The sequence below is a fragment of the Enoplosus armatus genome, chromosome 22 (assembly GCF_043641665.1).
Source record: "Enoplosus armatus isolate fEnoArm2 chromosome 22, fEnoArm2.hap1, whole genome shotgun sequence".
In the NCBI taxonomy this organism is placed as follows: domain Eukaryota; kingdom Metazoa; phylum Chordata; class Actinopteri; order Centrarchiformes; family Enoplosidae; genus Enoplosus; species Enoplosus armatus.
In genome coordinates, this window is record NC_092201.1 from 6,001,823 (window position 1) to 6,021,962 (window position 20,140).

The following is a 20,140-nucleotide window of genomic DNA, read 5'->3' on the forward strand; positions in this document are numbered from 1 at the left end:
TCTCTTTCACAATTCCCCAGAGCCCCAAGTGATGTCTTCAGAGTGCTTGTTTTGTCCAACCAACTGTCCAAAACCCAAAGATATTACATTTACAGTTATATAAAACTCAGAAAAGCAGCAAATCCTCGTGTTTCTGAAGTTGGAACTAGTAAATATTTGGCACGTTTGCTTGATAAATGACTGAAATTATACATTTTCTGTCGTTTCAGTTCTACCTTAACTACTGATTTTTGTACATAATACATACAAACTGCACTGCATGTCATTTAACTTTGATGTCTAATATCTCTGTGTTCATTCAGGTGTTGAAGATCGGTCTTATCGGACACAGAAAACGGATCCTGGCCTCATTGGGGGACCGGCTACACGAAGACACCCCACAAAAACCTCCGCGGGCCATCTCCCTTAGGGTGAGTGAGTCTCAGTGGGCAGACAGTATGTTGTGTGAACCATGAACACCCTCAGCAGTATGTAAACCAGCGTGGATTCAAATTATCACGAATTCATCCGACAGAGGAAGAAACCACTAGTCCCTTCCCAGATGGCCATGTATTTCTCTGAGGGAGCCGAAGCCTCCCCACTGCTGCTGTTACCACCCAACTGATTACCCAAATCTCTCAGGCAGGCACAAAATGGCCGACCCACTGCAGTTTCCTCCCTGCCGGCTTGTCCTGGATTTTAATCACAAGGAACTGTCTTTCCCTCTCCCATCAGGGCTACGCTCTAATGTCCTTATAATAGTCTCCTGCTCTTTGTGTGTTTGAGCCAAGGGAGGCCCTATGCTTCTGAGACAACGTTCAATGTGTCGACCTGGTGGATTCTGCTTGTCTGTACCTGTCCACTGGGTCTCAACGTTTCCATTTGAGAATTGCAGTTTTGTACTGAGCCTCAAAAAAAGTGAAAATTGGGGTTAAAGAAATGTCTTGTTTCCATGATTGTTAAATCAATAGAATGTCAGAAAATACAACTAGAAAAGTGACAAAATATTTGAGAAAAGAGGTGCCACTGCCTTGTAATTGAAGAAAAGCAATATTGGCTCAATACAGTAAAATTATGTGTTTAAGCGGCAGTTTCTTCCAGTGTGTGAGCGGAGGTCTGTGTTTACTCAGTAATACAGTACAAACGGTGGCTGACAGCTGAGTGCGTCAGGTGAATGGCTCAATACTTCAGCTTCCACAGCCCAGAAAAAAGAAAGAAAATCACCAGAAAAAGCTTCTTCCATTGAAACTCTTCTCACATGTAATAATCGGAAAGTGAATAATCTCTCAGGAGAAACAGCTGACCTTCTCGTGTGTAAGACCATTACACCATTAAACATATGAAAGTTCTAATTCTTTTGGGACTTTTAGTCTCTGCTCAGCTTGGAAAACTTCTAAAATGATCATTTTCCACTTTAAGAATCAAGCCTATACTTTCACTTTGTGACCCTGAGCTGGCAAGGCTTCAGTGTTGTGCTTAAGGACACTCTGATGGACCTGCTGAGATCTTTTAGTAACAGGACGGTGTCTTTGTCCCTGATTTTACAAAGCACTTTTAGATACTAGTACTCAGCAGTATGGAAACACTGTAGCTGATAAATAAAATGTGACAGTGCACAGTGAATGCAATTGCCCTACTTATTGTACTTGCAGCAGTGACACAGCACATTATGAAATGATGAATGAACCCTCTCTTGCTTCCTCCCCGCCACCCGTTCTGTTCCAGGAGCCCGGAGGGAACCACACTCCTCCCCAGCTCAGCCCGTCGGTGGGCCAGGCAGCATACACGGCGGGGGTCCCGGGCGGATCTCTGGACGTGCAGCACCTCATCATGCAGGCGGACGCCCGGCGCAGGCAGCGCAGCAATGACAACTACTTTGAGGACGTGCCGCGATCCAAGCTGGAGCGACAGATGGCCCAAGTCAGCATGGTGAGAAAGGGAGGACGGGTTGGAGGGATGAATGGAGGCAGCGAGAGGGAGAGAGGGATGGACTCGAGGAGAGTATTATGAATGGTCATAGTCGGAGATACAGTTGGCTGTCTGAATGCTTAAAGGATAAGTTTGGTAATTTTCTATATTTTTCTTATTGTCAACAAACACATCTTCTGTGCCATTGAGCTCCATTGTTGCCCAAATTACTGAAAACACATCAAAGAGCCACACTGTTACTGGGTAACATGTTCCTTATGCCATAAACATACACACAATGTAGTTTATTTTGAGTCAATACCACATACATCGTCCTGCTGCTGTAAATACTCACTAGAGCACCAAATGTGTATTAATCCGCCGCCGAAAATAGTCCCCAGCAAATGCATTATTTTGTCCTGTTTGAGTTAAGTTTGCTAAAAACGACCGTGCCCAGCTGTTTTGGAAAATGACTGAGCCTTTTTAGAGTCACAGACAAGGTAAGGAAGTCAGAAAGTATCGAGAGAAACACATTAGTTTTGGTGTTCATGGGATTGTTGACAATAAAAAAACAAAACAAAATTTAATCTAAAGTCTGAAAATAAAAATCTGATTTCAATGATATTTCAAAGTTGTATCCTGTAATTTTACAAATTCAAAGCAGTAATAAACTAGATTTAAGGCAGCGTCACATTTCTAATCAGGATTAATCATAAATGAAGTATCTCAGTAATTAAACGCTCGTCCCTAATAGCTACAAGATGCAAGCCAAAAGTGTTTTATCTTCCCGTTTGGTTGTTGAAAATCCACCGTTAATAATCTGCAGCAGGCAGACCATCTGACACCGGCAGCCGTCTTTGCAGTTTAGAGCTCATATAAATTTTACAAATAAGGAAACATGAAATTTATGCCTAAAACTTTGTGCTATGAAATGATAGAATATGCAAACCGCAATCAGGAATTATCTGCTCCTTGACGAAATAAATGTTCATCTCCAGCGGTCTGTCTCCAACATCACAAAATGTAACACTTAATAGTTCTGCAGAAACAAAACACACAGAATAAGCGTGTCAACTTTCCAGCCAATTTTATTCTCATCCAAACGCAAAATTAGAACTTTATGACTTCCAATCAGAGACAGCACAATGACTCAGACACACACACACACACACACACACACTTACACGTGTGCACACATCTGAGGCAGCAGCTGTGTTTTGATTCGGTATGATTAGGGTCTTTTTGTGTCTCTGTGTGAATCACAGAGCTTATCAGTGCAGACTACCACACACTTATGGTTACCCTGCTGAATCTCTTAAGTGTGTGTGCGTCACAGTGTGTATCCCCCTTTTTAGAAACAAGGCTCTGAGGTGGCACTGATGAGTCAGCTTTGTGAAGGATAATTACTAGAGAAACGAGGAAATATCTTTATTCTCTGTTTCATTACCCCTCTTCTCTGACTGTCACCACATTTCTATGATTGGTTACCTCACAAATGTTTCTCCCTCTGGTTCTTCCCTCACCTTCTGCTCTCTCTTTAAAAAAAAAAAAAAAAAAAACCCAAGTGGAACAGCAGATTTCTTTCTAGACGATTTGGTCCTGAAGGTAGCGCATTAAAAACTTTTAGCAGCTGAAGATTTCCAGCTGAGTCCGTCAGTGTGTGGGAAAACCGGGTGTAATATTGTTAAGCTGGTGGAGTTTAGCGTAGATTTGGCCAGTGGGTGTTTCTAAAGGCTTATCCCCAGACTGTTTATCCAGCATCTTTGCATCTGATTATAAGACCTCACCTCCACGGTGAATCACCAACTTTCTGACTGGGATTACACGCACAAGCAATCAGATATGGACAGACACATAAACATACAGTCTTTGGCACAGGATGTACGCATACCTCGTCACGCAAGAAAATCATCTGGTTTCATTTACCAAAGAATGAAAGACCATAAAACAAGCTTAATTGTTATCCGCACACATTTGAGAAGTATGCAGATAGGATTGAGGTATTTCCGTTGTGTAAAAGGTGAAAGCTCGCTGGGTGAATAAGCGGTGAGCAGCAGCAAAGACTTTTTAACTGAACTAAAGAATGGGAAGCAGAGCATAATTCATCCAAGTTTAATTTCCTCTTGGATGTTCTCTGAAGCGTGTCCCTTTGAAGACATGTTCCTGTTCTCTCAGGAAAGCTGTTACATTATGAACTTGCACAAATTTATGAGGCCAACGAGTTATGTCAACACGGGATACACAGCACAAGCCTTGATGTCGTGCCCCATCTTGTAATCTTGTGTGATCCTGTTTGTGTCCTGATGTGCGATTGGTTATCGTTTCAGGCAGGCGAGTGGTGCGAGCCGATCACGTTGCGTCCGCCCAACGAGGCCACCTCGTCCACTCCGGTGCAGTACTGGCAGCATCACCCCGAGAAGCTCATCTTTCAGTCCTGTGACTATGAAGCCTACGTGAGTCCCACCGCTTCACCTCACTCTTGCATCTGTGTGCATTCACAGTTCAAAAATGTGTATTTGCAGCTGCAACCAACGATTGTTTTGTCTATAAAATATCAGAGAATAGTGAAAAATGACGTTTTGTTCAAAAGCAAAAGAGATTCAGTAAACTCATAGATAAAATCATAGAAGACTCAGAAACATTTGAGAAGCCAGAACCAGTGAACTTTTGGCATTTTTCTTAAACCCCCCCCCCCCCCTTTAACGATTAATCGATTATCAAAATAGCTGCCTTAATTTTCTCTTAACTGACTAATCAATACACACCTAAGGTAACAATATTAAAGATCCTCTACTTCACCTTTCAGTCAATACTGCACTCAGTTATTCTCAGCTCTTTGGTAAATTTAGACCTTTGCCAGTTACATAAAGGATGTTATATATCCTTGTTACCACGGATACAGCCTTGCACTTTCTGATTGGTTATATACTCAGAATCCAGACTGTAATGATTACTTACTTGGAGCAGCTAAAACAGTACAGAAAAGCAATTTGAGATGCCATTGGCTTTCAGAAACAAATAGGGGGATTGTAATTGGGTATCTCAGAAATACATGTTCTGATTGGTTCGAAGGCACTGTGGTGAAATGTGCAGTAGATATGAGCTCGATGACTGAGTGAGAGAGAGCGGGAGAAGGAGAGGAAAACGATAGCTGGAGAGAGATTGAAAATGCAAGTGTGAGCAAATAGGATGGGAGAGGGGAAATCAAATGTGATGCTGAAATCAAATATGAATGAAAGCAGGAAAAGATGATAGAAGCAGTGAATAAGAGACAAGTGTCCCAGGAGCGTGTCTTCCTTCTGTCAAAAATCGCCCCTTTTCCGTTTTCTCACCTCAGAAGATTGATAACAACAGCGTGGACCATTAGGCTCCTGACAGATGTACAACTACACAGGCAATGTGTTTTGGGCAAATGGTGGAGAACGCACGGCGGGTGGGCCACCGGGGGAAAATATGGAGGTGCTTTCATGGAGCCGTTTATGACAACATCTCTAATGCTTGCTGTCCCAGGACAACGGGCTCCAGAAAGCTCAGAAAGTGAGATAAATGAGCGGGAGCCACAACAGAGGAAGAGGCAGAACGCTCAATGCGAATATTGGCAAGCTGGAGGGAGATGGAGAGTGAATAAGAATAAGTGAGATGGTTAAGACAGTGATGAGAGGGAGAGAGGAAGGAGAGGAGTGCATTGTGTTTGTGTTAATAGAGAAAAGCACTGTTCTCATTTTCATCTCAGGCTCAAAATAAACAAAAACCCCTCGACTCCAGTTTCAGCACCACCTCAGATGACAACTTTATTATGTCAGCTTTACAACCAGCGCTCCAAAATATTATCTGATGTTATAAAATCCATTTCCAGTAAAACTCTGCAGACATCATCACATCATTACCACAGTCTGCATCATTAACAGCCAACGTTATCTCAACTCTGTGTGCTCTTTTATATTCATCTAAAAGCTTCTATAACAACGTCGAGTCTAAAAAATATTCTGGAATTTTATCTGGAACTAATAAAAGACTTGTGTGTTTGCGTACGCCAACAATTACTGCCACAGAGACGTGGTAGACAAGACAGCAGCTGGTCCTGTGTGCAACTGTAATGCAATTTCTAGGATAAGTGCCAGCAACCCTGCCATAACAGTGATTTAAGATTGTTAGCGTGAGTCAAGACAAAGTATAAACATGCCCACATGACCTCCTACTGATCCGCCAAGGACCAGCTCAAACTCCCCCAACACAGAGTCGCAGGCTGTGCTACACAAGAAGTAACTCATCATGCAAAGCAATTTGCCCAAAAGGTTGTTTTGCCTCCATAATCAAATGTATCGCTAATCAAATGTCAGATAAATCCTCTGACATAGATACTCACAGGATTTATACTTAATATTTTTTTTAGTTAATTACTGTGGAGTCAAACCCATGAGATAAGAGAAGCTGTAAATATTTCTCCTCTAATCCACTAAAAGCCTTGTTACAAGGCCTCTTCCATAAGCGGGAAGGGCCCTGCGAGGTGGTGAATGTCACACCCATTAAGTGCTCTAATGTCGACATAAACATCGTCCCTGTAAAACACTGTCGCCATTAGTAGCTTCTTTATTAAATCAGATGCTACGTGTGCAGAATGTCTGACCACAAAGTCGCGTCCAGAGACAAGGATCTGCCAGACTCCGGCGTTAATGTCCCTCCAGGAGCCTCTCAAGGTGGATGTAATCACTGCTGTGTGTGTCTGTGTGCATTAATCAAACCCCATGTTCGTACAGCTGAATGTAAACACAGCATCCATAAATGACTCAAAATATATGAAATAATGGAGTTTATTTGTCATAGAAGTACACTCCATAGTTAATACTATAGATTTAATAGATACACACATGTTTTACATTTATGTCGGTTTATTTATTTCATCAAGACTATAAAAACAAAAGTTCAAGGGCAATAAAAACAATTCAGCTATATTGAAAAACAGTTAAAAAAACATTGTCCTCATCTTTTTTTGGAGGGAAGGCTGGTGTTCATGTTATGTTAGATTATGTACGAAGGCTCCCGCTCCATTGTTGACTGTTAAAGCCCCGGGTGAGCTGGATGGTTAGGAAGTACCTCTGTGTTAAGTGGTCAGTCAAGACTGATGAGTCCGGTGGTGTTGGAGCGTTGTATCTGTGAATAGACTGTAGTGCTGGATTATTAGAGCTGCTGTCAACATCAGTGTTCAGTGCATTCATAGACTGAGGTGTGATTGTGGATCCACGGTATCCGATCACTAGTCAGGACCTGGACCCGGGTGCGGTGCCAGTCAAGGCAGCGATGTCCTCCTCAGCAAAAAGTTGTTCAGCATTCAGCTGCAGCATTTCTTGCCAATCATTTGCGAGGATGGCTCGGACCGTTTCACCATAATCAAGAGATGAAGCAGGATCACTGCTAGAAGCTGTGGCAGCAGCAGAGCAGCTGTCACCAGTCAGGACCTGGACAGGAGCAGCTGCTCGTAGAGACGTCGGTGTCCTCCTCAGCATCACTGAGGGCAGCAGTCAGCAGCAGGATGGTCTCTTCATCATTTGAGAGGATGGCTCTGACTAGTTCATCAGTCATCTTCATCGTCAGAACCACAAGCAGAGTTGACAGCGGCTGTCTGTCCCTGCTGCTGGACTGTGTCTCATCTGAGAGGGGGACGTAGGCAAAGCTTTAGTTTAAATGTGAGTTAACAATCACAGCTGAATGAAAGCCCTATTATTTCAACAAACTGCAACAAACCACTGTTTGCATTTATCGTGCTAAACATTTCCTGGTTCAAGCTTCTTAAATGTGTACCAAACTTTAAGATGTCCACTAGCATGAGCTCGTAAAGACTGACCCACCGCAGTCTCTGGCAAAGATTAGGAGGTTAATATGTTTGAAAAGTTTTGTATACTGCCATAACCAGCATATGTTTGTGTGTGTTTTCCACAGTACCTGGGCTCCATGCTGGTGAAGGAGCTGAGAGGGACGGAGTCCACACAAGACGCTTGTGCCAAAATGAGGGTAAAGCCTAACACACTTTACTTCTACTACTGCTAGAAAAGATCCACCTAACATTATTAACATCGCTGCTGAACAGAAGTCTGAAAGAAGCTTTGAAAATAAGACCCAAGTTGTAATGAAGTGGAAATGAATGCACGTTGCTGTACTCGCTTTATCATATAAATGTTTTCTCCTAAAAACCTTACTGGACCTTTTAAATCTGGGACACAGTCTCATAGACTGAGTGCCCTCACACTCACACGAGGACTTAAACTTAAAATATCATGATGATGATGGATTAAGTGTATTGAGGGATTTATTTTTAATATCCTTGCCTGGGTGGCTCGATACCTCTTTTACCGCAAATCACCTTATCTCTTCCTCTCACTTTGTGTCGTTCTGCCTCTCCCTCTCTTTCTTCCTCTCCCCTGTTTCTCACTGCTGTTATCTGTCTCCAGCTATCATGTCTTTTCTTCCTGCTCGTTCACTCGCTCCATCTTTTACTGTAACACCGACTCTCTCTCTCTCTCTCTCTCTCCTCTGGCCCTCAGTTCATATCTCTCACTCTCATCCTGAGCTGCTGCAGTGTGAAGATAAATTTTAATATTTATGAGCAAAGCTTTCTGTTCCTCTTTTCTTCTGTCTCTATATTTTTGTTGCCACATCAGAGCGCATCTTCCTTTCTACTACTTCTCTCCTTCCTCAGTCTGACACACCTTCGCTGCACACCAAGGTCGTAATTAAGTGCAATGAGACGCATATCATATCATTCTGGATTTTATTACCTCCTCCCTTCTCTACCCGCTCACCCCTATTCCCAGCATCCCTCCTTTCAGGCGTCCCTCCATCCTTCTGCTGTGGAGGATGTGGAGATGTGGATGTTTAAAATCCCAACTTCACAGCCTCTAGCTGGTTATCTGCCAGCGGAGCCAGGCAGCGCTGCCTTTGTCAGCTTTTCGGCACTACCTGATCCTGACAAGGCCGAACCGCAGCAGCAACACGCCGCGAGCAGGGGGGAAAGAACAAAGAAAGGAAACAGATATGGAAAGGATAGCGGCGGGTAGATTCGACAAGGGGGAGAGAGGAGTGTGTTAGAAATATGGATACTGAGAGGAGGAGATGACAGTCGATGAAAGACAAGAAGTGATACAGAGAAAGCAGGAAGGGGACTCATCTCACGTGGATTTATTTGAATTAAAAGGAAGGAGGAGAGATATGCAGTAGGAACCTAATGTGGCTTAAAAGCTAATAGATTTATTGGATTTGCTGTGCGGCAGTCGATTGGGTTTAGAAATGTAATTCGGAAGCTGTTGTTTTTTTATGAGGCGCCTGACAACCCTTAACCTTTGGAGGTGATTTGAATTGACTTTGGTAATCAAGGAGGAAGTCATCAAAAGGCCGTTCGATTAGCTCATTTACCTCATGCTTCCTTTGTTTATTCAGCTTCTGTTTACCTTTTTATTGTTTTTCTCACATGCTTGTAGACGCGGGGACAGCTTCCCAGACATGGATTAAGTCTGGAATAAAACTGAAAGGTTATTGAATTCAGTGGAGATCTCTACCAACTGAAATTCATTAATCTGGGACTAATTATAATTTTCAACTGTGGAGTGTTAAAGTTCAACACTGCAACTGATTCCAGTACACTTTTATGGCTATTATGTGTGTATAATAATAATAATAATAATAATAATAATAATAATAATAATAATAATAGTATACCTCAGAAGTCATTGCTGCCTCTCTCCTCTTTTGGGCTCTCCAAGAAGTCGACAGAACAGATGAAGAAAGTGCCGACCATCGTACTCTCCGTGTCCTACAAAGGAGTGAAGTTCATAGACGCCACAAATAAGGTAACGCTCACACCTCACTTCCCGTGACGCCTACTGCAAATAACGCATGAAAGGTCAGGCTTTTGGACGTGAGTGACATTCAGAGGTGTCAGAAATGGCCAGCGCAGCAGAGCGTCTGCTGCAGCCTGACTAATTTAAAACTATATGGTGTAAAAATCAATAAGGTATTAAAGAGGGAAAAACACAAACAGGCAATAATCAGTATGGAACAGATGGATGTTAAGACAAATCAATAACAACCTACTCAGTTCATTAAATCCTTAATGGGATGTATAAAAATCTCATAAAACACTTTTGAGGTTTTAATGTTATGAAAAAACATAATTTCACACAGTTTATCATCACTTCATTCCTTTTCCATCCAGAGTGACATTTGAGTGAAGGCCAGTGTGTGACAGCTCGTCCAACTTAGACGGAGAAGAAAAAGTGTTTGTGAATGTGTAATGAGTTTACGTCACCGTGCCAATTTTATGTGAAGGCAGTTTAGAGCGTTTTAGACCTGGCTAATAATTTCACACTAAGGAGTCAATTATTCCTATCAGATACTGATTCCTGTGCTTACATGTGAAAGACAGCAGGTGTCACAGTGAGAAACAATTTTAGGATAATTATAAGCAGCTTGCTTGCGAAAAGGTATTTATTTAAGCCTCTGTTGTAATCAATAACACACACACACACAGCAGAAGATGAGCAGACACTGCAGATAGTCCGAGAGTGTAGTGCTCTTCCTCGGGCGGCTCTGCACAGACTCATGTGCCGTCTGTGTCTGCCAACACAGTTTAATGTTAGTCAGACATACCTTTCTCCTCTCTTGGCTCCGCAGGGTTACAGAACACAGATACGAGATAAAATGTGCTGGTGCTGCCTCTAACGTGGCCATCAGACAATCATAACTCTCAGAAGAGACCCAGTATGTTCCTGATGTTTAGCAGCCGACCAGTTTGCAAGATCTACATCTCCTAAGTCTTCAGATCCTACTGTAAATTATCTACCGCTTAGAGAATGAGACAAGGGAAGAAATAATAATGAGGGTAATAAATCAATTAGAGGATAAGACAACAGTAGTAAAGCTCCTCTATTCTCTCTTCTCAGCTTATCCGATGTCCAAGTGTGCAAAAAACAAACTAGAGGGAATGGATTTCTCACTCACATTGGAAAATCAATCAATCTTTTTATAGAATCAAAGACAACGATATGATATCCATGTCCAGTAAGATAAAGAAATATGTGTTCCTGATGTTATCCTTCACTAAAACCTTCTTTGGGGGATTTGATGTTCTGTAATTCACAGCACTGAGATGTGCTTTAATTAACACAAAACAAAGTCTGGGTGTTCTCCAGTGACTTTACCAGAGGACAAATTCCAACTCAGTGACTCCAGAAAACTCTCAAACCAAAAACTGCGCGATAGTGATTATGGTTTTGGGATGTGTGAAATGAGATGAATAATAAATCAGATTTGTTTTTCCATGAAGTGGCTCACTGGAGATAATCAACAATCTCTCTCTGCACCTCTTTATCTTTCTGCCTCCTTCTTTTTCTCTTTCTCTCTCTGCAGAACATCATAGCAGAACATGAGATCCGTAACATCTCGTGTGCGGCTCAGGATCCAGAGGATCTGTCTACATTTGCCTACATCACCAAAGACCTCAAGTCCAGTCACCACTATTGCCACGTCTTCACTGCTTTTGATGTGGTCAGTACTGACCCTGTTTTTTTCATAATATCATATTCAAAGTGCCTTTAATATCACATTGTATTCTCACGCCTGTTTGCCTTTATCCTTTTGTCAGAACTTGGCGTATGAGATTATCCTGACCCTCGGCCAGGCCTTCGAGGTGGCCTACCAGCTGGCCCTGCAGGCCAGGAAGAGCGGCCACGGATCGTCCACACTGCCTGAGAGCTTTGACAGCAAGCCCAGCAAACCTGTCCCCAAACCTCGAGTCAACATCCGCAAATCTGTAAGCATCGCTGCCGCGCAGACGCACTACTGTGTGAAGGGAAAATCCATCCTAAACTGAAGTTCAAGTTGTTTTGATGGTCTGGATTTGAAGAATTTGGGCGAAAAGAAACTTTGCCTTTTTCATGAACTGTATCTTCTACATCTTAAAGCTTTTTCATGATAAACCTGAGGTTTAGGTGTTCTTTCCAAAATCAATATACAGGATTGTTGATAAAAGAAGAAAAGAGGACTTGTGTTTTAAGATGGATTTTCACTTTCACTTCTGATATCACCTTTCAACTCCTGAACTCAAGAGTTAGCTGTTATGTATTCGCTTCTAATGAAATCTAACCAACATCCCATCAACTCTGTCCCATTTACACTGGAATCTGTCCACAACTTCCATCTCTCTGCTCTGATTTGTCCCTGCTCAATTATGTTGTTTTCAACTCTCAGTTTGGTTTGCTGAGATTATCCTGGAGCGTGTGTGTGTGTGTGTGTGTGTGTGTGTGTGTGTGCAAGAGAGAGTCTTGGCCCAGCGGACAGTGTGGCAGAGGTGTAGGTGGATATTTGATCTGTTAAGCGTCCATTCGGTCTTGTTGTCCCTGCAGTCTCTTACACACCGGGCTGATTGATGAGGCCTGTTTGCATAGGGCTCATGGGAGGCTTACTTGGCTCGCCTCACTGTGTGTGTGTGTGTGTGTGTGTGTGTGTGTAAGAAGATAAAGAATCCTCATGTGGTAGACTCCTACATACTGCAGCCTTGCGTGGAGAATTCATTTATTGACATTACTGACATCACAAACGCGGTAGTGTGCAGGGGTCTCTGATGTGTCTGAAGGGTGCACAGAATCTACAGACCTACCTGTTTTTGTTTATGGTGTTTTTAGTTAATTAGCAGTCATACAAAGCTGAACACTTCACCGTTCAGTTTGTTGGGTTTGATAAAAATCCACAGTGATTAGGGTGTGAAGCAATTTCACTATATTTTAGCACTAATAGTAGTACATCTGGAAAGTTTGGTGATTATCGAGATCATTTACTGTGATATTTTTGGACATACTAATCATAGCATGGAAATTTGATACCGGCAAATCCCTAGCCCGAAGAATTATTCAGCGGCAGGTTGCATCTTTAGTGTAATTTTCATGATTTCACAGATGTCTACCATCTGCCCAGAATGCTAAAATGTTTGCCCGGGACGAAACCAATGTTTTTATCCAGTATTTCCACACACTCTGCTCTCCCCCGTTTGAAAAGTCAAATGTTCGGCCCAAACTGGCAACTTGACTTGGAAAATTCTCTTTCAGGTAGAGCCGATACAGAACTTTTTCAGTACCTTACTTTCAGAAATAAATAAAAGCTTTTTTTTCTTGCTTTTCTTCAAAATTAACAAAAGACGGCACAGTTCTCAAATGTTAAATGACCAAACACAAGAAGCTGTACAAGAACTAAAGAGTAGTCCAAAATTGGCTTAAGTTAAATTCTGACCAGAGATTTGATGCCAGCTACAGTACTTAAAGGTTCCCTCTGGAGTTTTCTCATAAACATATAAAAGTTATGTTTACATCTATGTTTTGCTAGCTTGCAGTCTTCATATTCTCTGCCTTTGTTGATAAATTGCTACGCTTCATCGCGACATACTGCCACCTACTAACAATCCCTGGAAGAGTGTGAAACTGTCGTTGATTAGGATACAAACAAACGCTGCTCTATCTTGTTACTAGTGGTCAAAAACGCCACAGGGTCCCTTTAACAACTGTCTAATCTCAGTCGGAATCAATGAAGTCTTGCTGTTTGATACCCAGCCCTAGCTTTGTGATATTAGATGAATTTCTGTGTGTGTGTGTGTGTGTATATGTGCAAACATGTGTGGCCTTTCTTCATGCCTCCTCCAACCACAGCGTCACAAAGTCTATCTGTAAACCTGTCAACCTCCCATTAACCCCCGACAGAGCTTTAAAATAGTCACGCTAACCCGCTCCGCACGCTCTTCCCTCCTCCGCGGACACGCATCGTCTGGCACAGCAGCACATGTGTGTCTAAAGGGGCCGGTATAGAGTTACGGAGGCTGCTATATCGGTGTGCTTAGACCAAATTTAAGCCCATTTACATACTGTGAGTCATGGAAGAAAGAGATGGTGATGGAGGAGAATCGGTGGCTCCGGAGGAATGGTCTCACTTTCTAAAGTTAGAGCGCGATGTTGAGACGGTGACGAAAGACGGAGTGAGAGAAAAGACAGAAAAAGAGCACATGCAGTGTTTGTGTGTTCACTCTCCTCCTGTCCGTGTGTGTGTGTGTGTGTGTGTGTGTGTGTGTGTGTGTGTGTGTGTGTGTGTGTGTGTGTGTGTGTGTGTGTGTGTATGTGTGGTCTTGTGCCTACAGAGATGATGGACGATGGCATGTGTACACACAATCTGCTGACTCGGCGACCGTTACATTAACCATTAATTGCCTTTTTCCTTCCTGTGTTCATATATGTGTGTGTGTGTGTGTGTGTGTGTGTGTGTGTGTGTGTGTGGTGTAGTTAATGGCTTGTGGTGTGCAGCAGGGCAAAGATACTGCAGGATTCACTTAATATTCCTGCCACCTGCCAGCCATAATCTCCACCCTGCAGCACCTCTCAAGTCCCTGCTCTTTAAGATACTGGTGCTTTGTTTCTCTGCCCACAAAGTATCTGTTTCTCCACACCCTCCTGTTTTCATTTTTATGTCGTGTGTGTGTTATGTGAGCATATCTGCTTGTAAATCTCCCTCAACATCCACTTAACCTGCCCTCATGAGTGTGAGCGTGTCTGATATGACTCCGCTGTCTTTGATCGGCATCGGCATGTTACTGTAATCTGAGTGTAGCTTCAAAATGGGAGTGAAATTCGTGACCCTAACACTGGTATGATTGAGTTTTACACGCTTATGTTTCTTAAAAGGAGTGAAAAAGCCTCCCAGTGAAGTGAAAATAGCTTGTTTCCAAGCAGCATGCTCATTTTCTTAGTGGTCCAGGAGCCTTGAATTTACACGTTCTCAACTCAAACTCAACTGAAGTGTAACCACAAGCTATCTCACCTCATTTGCAGAATTTTTCATGACTTTGGGAGAAAAACTAATTTGAATACGAGTCTTGTGAAGATGCTTTTGCAGAGTGAGGTTTTGTACAGTTGCCGTGCCGTGTTCATCTTGCTGGGAGTGTTTTTGCCACGCAGGAGTTGCTGTATAAATGTGGCGTAACATGGCCTACTCTTGCTTTAGTTTTTGCTGTATTGCGGTAATGCTGCTGTCCCACGCTGTTGCCGGGGCGATGACTTTGCTGCCATGTTGTTGCCATGGTTTTGCTTTGGTTTTGGAGTGTTGTTGCCTTTCCCTGTTGCCATGCAGTTGCTCTGTCTTCGCCGTGGTTTTGCCTTGCTGCTGTGCTGTTTTCGCTGTTGGTGTTGCTGAGCGGGCCCACTTTGACCTGTATATGACCTCTGCCCCTGTAGGTCATCATGCCCCCCTCCAGCCGCTGGTCACTGGGCCACATTTACACCCCTCACCGGCCTCCTCTCCACCCTCCTCTTCCTCCCCCTCGACTCTTCCATCTTCCTCACAAAGCTCAGTCACAGGTCCTCCACGCTTTTCCTTCTCTTATCCTTTATTTCCACATGATTTTCTTTTAGTCGAGGAGAAAGCGCCGTCTGTAAGTGCTTCCATTTTATTCTGTCGCTTTTATTCAACTGACTCTGCATCCGTGTGTGTGTGTTCTCTTTGCAGTGAGTGTTTGCGTGTCTCATTCTTCAGTTACTACCTCTATCTCCATATCAACAGTTAGTAGTATCATTCTTAAAAAAACAGATGTGACACTTGCAATTTCTTTACAGCATATACAGAGCCGAATGCAGACCTGGACTTTAGTGCCTCAGCCGGTTTTTATGTGCCCCACTCCACCGATTCAACCCCTGCATAGGGATACAATGCCTCCTTAAAGATGCACGTTTTGGATGGTAAATGTATAAATAAAAAGTGTTCGAAGCAATAACCACTACTTTGAAATTAGCTTAACGTTTATGAAAACATTTGAGTCCATGAAAATCTTCATTGAATGCTTGGAATGAGCTTCTACACTTGGAGAGTTTTTCCCTCTGATCTGCACTTTTTCTCCCTCATCCTGCACACAAGGCAGTTGAATTTTTAAAGGGTCATCAAAAGCAATAGACTCCCATTGCGCACGGCATGTTGTACATCAGATAAGTGAGGTTGCTGTCCTTTGAAGGCTTGCAGAGCCAAATCACTCACTGGATGTCCCTGCAGCTTCACTTCATGTTCTTATGTTCCGACCCTTCTGCAGAAAATCAAAAGAGGGTGTTGACATAAAAGTTGTTTTGAAGGCAGGCATTCAGTTCATTCAGTGGCTTCATGTGTGGTTGATGAATTTGAGACTGATCCTGGTGATGCTCTGAACGAGGTCTTCACTAAGCATGTTGTGCTGCTGTCCTTAATCCCGTAACCCGATAACAAGATTATAAGGTCTTGCTGCGGTTGTGCGACAGCTGGATTAATATTAGAGTTAGTTTCCGTATTGTTGCTGTAGCAGTGTGTTGAGAGAAGATATGAGAAACATGGCTCTGTTAATGTCCTGCACAACTCTGAGATTAACCCTGTTTACTCCAGAAGTAGATCGTTAATGCTTTTTGCAAAATATTAACACTATATTTAGATGTATTTAATCTATTTGTTCACATATATTATTAGCATTACACAGAGAGTACAAGGACAAATTTAGTTGTCTTCTGTCAGAACAGCAGCCCCCCCCCAGTCAAGTCTCCCCTCCCTGCAAATCATCTGAAAATAAACCAATCGATTGGAGGAAAAACACCCTCAGCAACAAAACCCAGCTGCTTGATTGGTTGCCGTGGGGTTATTTTTGTAAGCAATGTAGATTGTTTGGTTTGTTTCTCAGCTTTGAAGCCACAATAGCTTCACAGCAGACCGAGTCCACAGCTCTTTGACAATCGAAACTGCTAAGATGTACAGGAACTGCAATCTTACAGGACCAACAGGATCCTGCATTTAGAAATGTACATATATTTTTTGTCTTGCTGTGACCTTTTGTTCATGATCTCTGTTCTGCTTTCTCATCTGTAATTTGCATCTCATCTCCCCCTCACATTTAAGTTATTATTTTCCATTCCATTACTTGGTAAGCAGCACATCCTACATCTCATTCATTCTACCGTCTAACTCTTGTTTTCACTGACTTTATGAACATGAAATTGCTTCAGAAAATTGCCCCTACAGTGTGAAATATGCCGATTTTCAACAGAAACAGCTGTTCAAAATGTGTCATGATGAATTGTTTGGTTTGAAAACATCCTGCATCCTAAAGTACAAAATCAATACAATGTGTAGTATTTTCAAAATTGAGAATATAAAAGGTCTTTGAAAATAATTTGTCTGTTTTTCCTACTTCTCTCTCTTTCTTTTTCCTCCTCTTTCCGTGTCAGATGGAGCAGCCGTCCATGGACCAGAAGGGCCACGCCAACGTCCCGTGGATTGTGGAGCCGGGTCAGGAGGCCAAGAGAGGAGTCAACACCAAGTACGAGACCACTATTTTCTAACATACACCCGCCTTGTCCACTCCTGTGTGTGTGTGCCTTTCAGAGGTTGCCCTGTACTGGGGCCCCGCCCCGGAGTTGGGCACGAGCGACGCACGCCGCCGCGTCACCTCACCGGCTGAAAAATAAAAACAAAACATCCCGCCCCGCCCCCGTTAGCCGAGCCTGTCCACTGCATGATGACGTTTGGCGCTGCGCTGTCTCTCTCTTCTTTCTCCTTGTCTCTTCCTCTCTCTTTGTTTCTGCTCTCCCCCTCTTTGGCCCGGGCCCCATCCTCCTGCCTGCAGGGCTGGCGCATGACCTTTGAACCCTGGGCTGTGGTGCACTTCTCTGTCTCCACCTGTAGGGGAAATGGTCAGCTCCGTTTTTCCACTTCCTGTTTGTCAGTTAGTCAGCGGTCAACCAGTCGGTTGTTCTGCTTCCTGCTTCTTGTTTTTTTTTTCTTTTTTCTTCCTGTTGATGGATGCAACCGTTTGGCTTCGTCTCCTCCTTTTTTCTCCTCTGACTGCCTCCATCCCTCGCTTTTCTCTACATCTCAGTCCCTTTGTCCAACTGCCCCTGACAATTTGAATGAGATTTGTAACCAGAATACTGCTTAGCGCTGTGACAGTGTTTTAGCTGTCTGTTGAGCCCAGTGTGGGAGCTGACAATGAGGAGGGCTGTTGTCAAAACATGACAACTGGAGGAAAGTTCAGACTTTTTAGACATTTTTTAATCAAAGAGGAGAGCTGAATTACAGGAGAGGTGATGTAGCACAGTCTGACTTTGACTCAAACTGGTTCATCCAGCAGGCTACTAGAATGTATTTCAACTTTTTGATTCTTTCTATCAGATTATTTTTTTGAAAATACTAACAAACTTGTGAATTTCTTTGACAAACAACTTTTAACTTGACCTGTGACACAGGAAGAAGTGGGTGTTTTTTTTTGTTTTTTTTTGCTTTTATAGCACCTTGTTCAGCACATGTGTGTATATGTTCAGAATGATTTTAACCACATGGATTTTTCCCTGCTGGCCGTAAACCTTATTTTATTTGGGGGAAAAAAACTATCTTGTATGTAAAAGGTTTAGCATGTGGCTTGTGAGACGCATGGTGGCCATTTTGGATTTGCTGAGCAGGGGGGCCGGTGGAGAGGCGGGGTGTGAGGGCTCTCTCGATAAGTGATGTCATCTCATTTGCAGGGCAATGCCGGACGCTCATGTCTATTACTGTGGAATGCAAAGAATGTAGCCAGCCCTAAACACGGACCTTGTCACACATACAATGCAAAATGGACTACAAAGGACCCTCTTGCTCACTTTTCAAAGGACTACAAACATGGATGCTACTCCACAGTGTTTAAGGTTGACTACAAAATTTTAACATCCTTCATGCACACGACGCTTGACACAGTAAACATATGACAGACACTTATACACACTAACAGGACTGCATCTTGACAGACGACGCTCTGCTCTGAATGTACACTTATTTGAAAGCAGCCTCAACTGCAGCAGGATCTGTTTTATGTGCCCAACTGGGAGGCATGCCCTGTGAGCTTTTTGGCGGTCACAGGGTCTCCATGGAGACTGTGAGTATGGTTACAGGGCATCTGTTGGTAACAGACAATGGGCTCACTAAAGGCACCACTGGGCATGTGTCAGTGTTGGAATGGGCATGGGTTTGAGGACGTCTGGCTGGCTCTTTTGGTTTATTTTTATTTTCTTTAAAGTCAGAAAATAATACAGAGATATATGCACAAGCGTGTAAATGTGATTGGACTAGCTGCAACACGCTCAAGATGCAGGTGTGTCTCATCATAACGGATGATGAACCTATGTGAACAAAACAGCATCTAGCGTTTAAAAAAAAAGTATTCTATTCGTATTGCCCGACATTTTAATGTTTAATATGAGAGTATTATATTACCATGATGATTATGATTATTCTTGTGCAATTCTTGTCTACTGTTGTCTTAATGTTACATTATTTTTCTATGATATGATGAGATGAAAACCTTGGGCTTGAGAATGATGGCCATCCTTTAAAAAAAAATCTGAAACTAGATGATCATATTGTACACAAAGAGTGAATGTTGCAGGTGGCTAGCTAACTCTCGTCAGGTCGAATCCTCCGTCATTTCTCATGGGGCTCTACTCTTATCTAGCAGATGTACTATTTTAAACGCAGTATTACTGTATTATTTGGATGAGACATTATCCAATTATAAAATGTACATAGATATTTTGCCAACTCATTGTTCATACATGTAATGTAAAAGAGAAAAGAATAAAGGATTTGCAGTACGTGGCACTGGATACAAGGTACCAAAATAAAGGTTGGAAATGAAAAAAGTGGTAGATCATAGAGATTGTATTTTGAGTGAAAACTGAAATGGATTATTTGGGGACATCACTGCTGACCAACTTATGTACATAGGCTTGGGCTTCCAGCACACTGATTTTTGTAATTTTGGCCATTATTTATATCCTTGTAAAGCACATGGAATAAAATATGACTTGTAAAACCATTATTTATCCTTGGGATGACGTTGTCATGAGTTATTTCTTCTCAACCACTACATAAAAGGTTGCACTGCCATCTTTTAGGGAATCTGAAAAAATAATTACAGTTTATTACAACTTGTCTTGGCCATCATGTTTATCGGTTATGATAACATGGTTTGCCAAAGTGCAGAAATCTGGGATAATCAGACAGGTTGTAAACAATCCAAAAGTTTAGCCACATTATCTAAACCACTGGAAGCACTAATCCCTTATTGATCACAAAAACTGGGTGCGCACACAAGTGCAGTAGATCAAAGTTGGACCAGGACGTGCGTCTGAAAACTGTCACAGCTCATAATTTCGCCTTAAACTTGTGTGATTGCTTGTTTTTCTTG

General features: G+C 42.6%; 1 protein-coding gene across 5 annotated transcripts in view; it reads left to right on the top strand.

The window, feature by feature from the left end:
• The window catches only part of anks1b (ankyrin repeat and sterile alpha motif domain containing 1B), a 195,557-nt gene extending 175,786 nt beyond the window's left edge, over window positions 1-19,771 (top strand). Inside the window, exons 20-29 of one of the 5 annotated variants that reach the window (XM_070928639.1) lie at window positions 303-410; window positions 1,705-1,908; window positions 4,215-4,340; window positions 7,825-7,901; window positions 8,007-8,016; window positions 9,645-9,728; window positions 11,287-11,424; window positions 11,522-11,689; window positions 17,148-17,239; window positions 18,441-19,771. In XM_070928639.1, the coding sequence (XP_070784740.1) occupies window positions 303-410; window positions 1,705-1,908; window positions 4,215-4,340; window positions 7,825-7,901; window positions 8,007-8,016; window positions 9,645-9,728; window positions 11,287-11,424; window positions 11,522-11,689; window positions 17,148-17,239; window positions 18,441-18,489 (1,056 nt within the window). In that variant the 3' untranslated portion in view covers window positions 18,490-19,771. Of the gene's footprint in view, window positions 1-302; window positions 411-1,704; window positions 1,909-4,214; window positions 4,341-7,824; window positions 7,902-8,006; window positions 8,017-9,644; window positions 9,729-11,286; window positions 11,425-11,521; window positions 11,699-17,147 lie in introns of all 5 variants that reach the window. The other 4 variants (XM_070928640.1, XM_070928641.1, XM_070928643.1 and 1 more) reach the window with 4 other exon arrangements.
• Window positions 19,772-20,140: the final 369 nt, after the last annotated feature.